Source organism: Microtus ochrogaster, linkage group LG2 (genome assembly GCF_000317375.1).
Source record: "Microtus ochrogaster isolate Prairie Vole_2 linkage group LG2, MicOch1.0, whole genome shotgun sequence".
Classification (NCBI taxonomy): Eukaryota; Metazoa; Chordata; class Mammalia; order Rodentia; family Cricetidae; genus Microtus; species Microtus ochrogaster.
Window position 1 is genome coordinate 42,382,925 of NC_022028.1, and position 6,597 is coordinate 42,389,521.

General features: G+C 45.9%; 1 protein-coding gene across 3 annotated transcripts in view; it reads right to left on the reverse strand.

The window, feature by feature from the left end:
* Bicc1 (BicC family RNA binding protein 1) overlaps positions 1–6,584 on the reverse strand; it is a 215,422-nt gene extending 208,838 nt beyond the window's left edge. For all 3 annotated transcript variants that reach the window (XM_026785806.1, XM_013351239.2, XM_026785807.1), the window contains exon 1: positions 6,395–6,584. In XM_026785806.1, the coding sequence (XP_026641607.1) occupies positions 6,395–6,584 (190 nt within the window). The remainder of the gene's footprint in view (positions 1–6,394) is intronic.
* Between the last annotated feature and the right edge of the window lie 13 nt (positions 6,585–6,597).

Here is a 6,597-nt window from a genome sequence, read left to right on the forward strand (position 1 = left end):
TTGCTGGGAATTGAACTCAGGACCTTTGGAAGAGCAGGCAATGCTCTTAACCTCTGAGCCATCTCTCCAGCCCTGTACAAAATTTTTAAAAAGTGTTTGTATATTTTCTTTTTTATTTAAAAAAAAAAAACGAGAGAAAAAAACACTGGAGACAAAATGATAGCAATACAAATGACCACTTCAGGGATTGGTGAACACTTATCAGGGAGGTTGTATGTTCAGAATCTGCAAAGTTGGGGCTCCATCCACAGTGCCATGAAAAGGCCACTTTCAGGACCCAGGGACCCTAGGTCATTTGGTCGAAGGAGCAGGAAGAGGAGAGCACCTCTAGAAGACAGAGGCATAGTCGCTGTGTGACGGTCACTTACGCCTGCATTACTCTGAGGACATCACCAAGAACTCCAGTCCCGGGTTACAAATGCTGTCCGAAAATCTCCTGACCCAGGTAAGCGTTGCTTTTCCCAGGTTTGTGCTTTCGCTCAGAGTCCACTCTGACACCACGCTTGCCTGACTACTTCAGTCACAGACGAGAACACACTCCCCAAGACTCCTGAAGAAAACGGTGGCCAAAGAAACACGGGCAAACTTTCAGGAGACAGTATTCTTTGTCACACATAAACGTGGAACTTGGCCTGCATGAATCCCAGATGCACCTGCTACAGGCAGGCGCATGCCACAGTATTGCATAAAGCAAAGCAAAGGCCACAGGCTGAGCTAGTGATGCCCCGGGGAAGAGGGAGGATGCTGAGCTCTTTGATGCCCTTGCTCTTCTACTGAGGCCTGGATCACATGACCCCACCTTGTGTAAACCAATGTCCAGGTTGTTTTTCCTCTTGGCTGCAGCCAGATACATTCCTGCCTGCAAAAGTCATTGATACAAGGAACTCTCACGCTTGGCTGTATTAATGATCAACTTGACCAGAAACCCTTACATCTCACAGAGACAAGACTTACTGAGTGTGTACACATGGCTGAGTGTGCTTATCCTATGCCGTCTGGTGAAGCAGGCACCTCCCCAGGCCTCTTCAGGTTGCCAAGATAGAGCCCTACTCCAGCATGGTCTGAGAGAGCACCTGAGCACTTCGCCACACGCTACAGGACCTCTGAAGTGCTTTCAACACCAGGCTACAAGCTAGCTTTGTTTGCATCCTGCTCTCTGGCTGAATCACAATCATCCTATCTAACTTTTCGATTTAACTGAAGGAAGTTTTTCACTACAAAATAAATCAAATACCCCCAACCCTAAAAAAAATTCACATGCATTTTTAATTAAGAGACCTAGCAGTGCTTGGCGTCTTGTGATTTAAATTTTTTTAAGTTTTTCTTAAATGTGTGTTTTGCCTGAATGTATGTATACATGTGCATGTATGTATATGCACCATAAGAGTGCAATGCCCGTGAAGGCCAGAAGAGGTCATCAGATACCCTGGAGATGGAGTTAATAAGCAGTTGTGAGCTGCCCATCAAGGCTGCTAGGAACTAAACCCAGGTCCCCCACAGAGTAGCTCTTAACCTGTGCTCTCTCCCTCTCTCCCTCCCCAGCCCCAATCTCTTTTTCTCCATCCCCATAAGGTGAGACTCTCCCTGCCCCTTCTGCAAAGATAAGCAAATGGATCATGCCCAGGCACAGTATTTTCTTATAAAAATGCCCTTTCCAAGTTGGGCAGTGGTGGCGCACACCTTTAATCCCAGCACTTGGGAAGCAGAGGAAAGTGAATCTCTGTGAGTTTGAGGCCAGCCTAGTCTACAAAGGGAGTTCCAGGACAGCCAGGGCTGTTACACTGAAAACACACACACACACACACACACATATATATATACACATATTCACACACACTCACACTCTGTCTGCACAGTGATGAGAGGTTCAATAACAGAATGTTTCTAGCAGAAGAGGGGTTACCTTTCAAAGAATGGAAACTACTCAAAGCAAGACCAATCAGGAGACCTCTACTTCCTCAGCCCCGTCCATTAGAGATTTCCTACACAACACTACTAAGCCTCTGGCCACCCTGCAAGCCACCAGGGGGCCAGCGATAATCTTGAAATGGCTGTGAGCTTCATTATATTTATTCTCTAACGTGGGACTTTCATTCTTAACAAATGAATGCATACATACTGTGGCTTAAAATGAATCTTGTTTCTATAACTCATTCAGCATTTCCTATGCAGACAGCACGGAGACATTTTCTACGTTTTTCTTTTTTTTTTTTTTTAATTTAAGTGTCCGTCTCTGTGAGACCAGAAGAGAGATTCTGATACCCTGCTGCTGGCGTTACAGGCAAATGTGAGCTGACAGATGTAGGTGCTGGAAACAGAACTCAGGCGCTCTAGAAGAGCAGCAAGTGCTCTTAACTCCTGAGCCACTTCTCCAGTCTCCACGGTGATATTTTACATGTACCTTTTTTCTCTCCTAATTGTTACACACAGTTCAAGGTTCTTCCTAACTCTCACGAGCGCTCCTTTTTAGAAAGATAGCCTCCAGGTAGCACAACGGCAATGAACAAATCTTGACCTGGCCCAAAGCCCTGGGCACAGACCCATGGTCCTTCATAAAGCCATCTGATTTGTTAATATTTGTTAGCCCCGATCAAGCGCTAACTAGAAAGCTCTGTTCACTTCCCAAACTTCCCCATCTTGTAGTATTTTTGCTTCATATTTATGCCACCTCAACAACGATATCTCAGAAAGAAACCATACTTAGTCACCAAACCATAGGATAAGGTTTGCTGTGTTCAAGCAATGACCCATGGCTGCCAGGGTGCTAGCCTGAACTGGTGGCCAGTCCTCCTGCTCAGGCAGTAAGGGATCCCAACTCATTCCAGCCCTGGGAAATCCTTACATGGTGTCTGAAGTCTTCCCTTTCCTAGAGGGAAAGCTCAGTAGACCTCCATCTCCTTTGTCAGTCATGCCCCTAAGGTCCACTCCTTGACTTCTCTGCTGAAACTGCTCAGGACTCAACCTTGAAAATGTGTGTGCTTCTCCACCATAGGCGGGAATGCTCGGTCTGTGTTAAACCCGTACACTCGGTGATGGCAGAAGGAAAGTATTCATCAGGGGGTCCCATCTTTGCTACCGTCCTCTGGCAAGCACCACCACTGGATCCCAGATACTTGTGGCAACTCCCCGTCTCTCTCAGAGCCACCCTCCTTTTCACAAAGGGTAACTCTTCTAACTGACTTAAAATGACTCCTGGTGAAGTCTACCGAAATGCTGGGAGCTAGCTGTGGAAGAAAGAGAATATGATGTTTCCTTACCACTAAAAAACGCTGGACATAGCGTGCATCCCAAGGCTCATGGGAAGAAGAAAAAAAAAACTAAACTCAAAAGTAAATTCCCATGTTAAAAAAATCATTGACCAAGAAGATCGATAATTGTCATTAAGATACCAACAAAAATGCCAGACATTCTTTATGGCTATTTCAAAGTAGTTGTTTTTTAAAAAGGAGGAGAAAAAACTAGTAATTTTCCCTATATTTTGGTCTAGTGGTTTTTATGTATATCAATTAGACTCCATGATCATGCAAGAACGACATTTTACTTCTTTGACTACTTACTACCCTACTGCCCATTTTAACCTCAGTGAATTTTTGGTCCATTGCGTAGAAGACTCTCTCTACTAATAAAAATGCGACCTATTAAAGATTAACTTGCCCCCAGGACAGTCTCTCTAAAAGCAAATTCCAAGCATGATAATCACCAATTTACACTCTGAAGACTTGAAGGCCAACAACGTTACTTACCCTGTTTTAAAATGGAAAATCCCATATACTTTTTAAGGCTATAGTGGGAGGGGAAAATGGCAAATCACTAATTCACAATCACCAGAAACACAAACAAATGCAACCTCTCCCTACGTGGTCCTTTCCAAAGGAAAAGTTTCCATCTGAAAATGCCTCTCTTTTTCTTTTTTCTGTTTTTTTTTTTGTTGTTGTTGTTGTTGTTGTTGTCAGATTTTGGTTTTTAACTTGTTTTACTTTTCCATCTCTGATCCTGCAAATGTGCTGTTCCCCAACTATTTGCCAGATAGATCGCGTATGTCACAAACTGAAATGAGATGGACCCATTAGGCAATGCTGCATTATTAAGCTCTTGGTATTTACCAACACTGCAGCAAGGCTTTCTTTCTTAAGCATCAGATGTTTCCCTTCCCACAAAATCACAGAGGTTCTAAAAAAAAAAAAAATCAACCTCTATATGTTACAGGTGGGGAAACTGAGGGCTGAGAGAGGTCGGGGAGCTTGATTAAGATTACAGGGAGCTGGGCGGTGGTGGCTCATGCCTGCCTTTAATCCCAGCACTCAGGGAAGCAGAGGCAGGTGGATCTCTGTGAGTTCAAGGCCAGCCTGGTCTACAGAGTGAGTTCCGGGACAGCCAGAGAGACACAGAGAAATCCTGTCTCAAAAAAAAAAAAAAGGATCACACAGGGATTTGAATGCAAGTCTGAGCAACTCTGGGCTCATACCTGCTATAGCATAAAGCAATTAAACACAAGATCACCTCTGGTTCACCAAATGTGGTGGTTCTGTGGAATCTGAGGCCGTGTGGGTAGAAGTAATAAAATATCATAGTGTTCTGTGCACTGGGTACTATCCTCAGCTCACTTCGAGGATTACTTTGCCAACAAGGTAAGGTATTTGTAGGTAACTTTTGAAAATGAGTGGAAAATAAGTGGATAATTAATTACGTCTGGGCTGATAAAGGCTTACTGCTAAACATCTGACCACTTAAAAGGGACTTAGGCCTTCTGCTGTCAAAATGGCAGGCCTAAAAGAGGGCTAACACTGTAGGTTTTCAAAACGTCCTGCCCGTATTTCATTAACTTCAAAATGAAAGTTCACTGAAGATGAAATTCCCTGGGGGAACTCAGATTTTACAAGTGGACTTCCCAGAACCTGGCATCCCTGTCAGTATTTGTACAGGGTACCCATTAAGGATGGTACCACCCTGTTCTTCCGAGTTAACAGCTCATCCTGTTTCCAACTCAACTAAGTGGGAAAGTGGTTGAAACGGATCAGCCTGGGATCTTAAGGTTCAATACAAACAATCCTACAATGCTTCTGCAACATAATTGCAACATTTTGTTTGCTACACTAATAAGAAAGCATCACACATGAACATTAATGAAATGTAACCCGGCTGCAATTTTCAAATCCATTACTTTCTTTCGAAGTTACATAATTTAAGGGAAAATGAGCCCTAGACTTGACATTCGGAATGTTTACCAATACAAATAAGCAAAAAGGGAGAGTTCTCAGCCCTTCCAGAAAGGCCTGCCAAACACTCCTGATCCTTATTTCCACCAAGTTATTGTTTGGGAAAACATGCTGTTCTCTCTTAAAATAACCCTCTTAATTGTTCTGAAAAGCCACTGCCTTTCCAGGGAGGAATAACTCGCTTCCATACTGCGATACATTGACTGATAACGTCAAAATAAGTCACGCCGACAGCCATAAAAGCGAGTCGGTAGACCTCCGAGCTTTCCAAGATGAGGGATGAGCGCTACCGGATCCTCACTAGTCTCCCTGCCTGAGACCAGAGACCAGTTCTCTTCACAAGTCTTAAAATGAATGCTCAGCCCAGCTACCTCATCTCCGACTTTGGATGTGGGAGGTGAGCCACACAGGTGATCACAGGTAGGCTGGGAATGAAAATTTTAAAGGTCAAAATGACCTTGGACTTGTTACCATTCCCGCTAACGTGGTAAATCAGAATTTGTTTCCAGTCAGTCCAATGGAGCAAAAAAGTTTTGTTTTGTTTTGTTTTGTTTTGTTTTGTTTTTTTTCTGGGAAAGTCCTAGAAACTCTAAAGAGTTAAAAAAAAAAAAAACTGGGAAAAACAACCCCCAAATTATGAAAGACAAAGTCAGATTCCCACAGCTGCAAGGGAGAAGTTTATGAACTCAATGTAACTCAAGATGTCTTTTAGGAGCCCGGCTCCCCTGACACATGCTGTCCTCGCACTGCCAGGACACGGATCCCCACACCTGGGTGACTTACTCCAGCTCGAGCCTCCAGCGTGGGGGCGGGGGCTCCCAGCTGAAGCCTTGACATCTGCAGCGCTTTTCCAGGCGACCAGACCAGGCCCTAGCTGGAGGAAGCGGATACTGGCGAGGGAAGGGAAAAGACGCGGCAGGGGTAGCCGGGACTCCTGGCTAAGAGAAGCCCGGCAGAGTCCGTCACACTGGGCGGTCCCAGCGTGTGGGGATGCCACGGCCCAGATGTCCCAGCTGCAGCTGGCATCTCCGAAGTACGAATGTCAACTTAGGGGGCGGCAGGACAAACTTGGGCCTCTAGTCCGGCGAGCTGGCAGAGTGGGGGTGGGGGATGTCCCGTGCGCGGACTGGGCGCGAAGTGGGCCCCTAAGAGGAGATAGGGAGCAGGGGCATGCCTACCTTGGAGCATGGCCTCGAGTTTCTTCCTGTCCACGCGGAAGCGCTCCTCGCTCCACTCGGGACTGTGCAGGGGCGCCGCGGCCACCAGATCGTCCTCGGAGCCGGCCACTGGCGAGTCGGTGCTGCGCTCGCTGTTGGAGCCGGGGTCCGACTGCGCCGCCAGGTAGCCCGGCTCGCCCTGCGCGGCCATGGTGCGAGCGGCA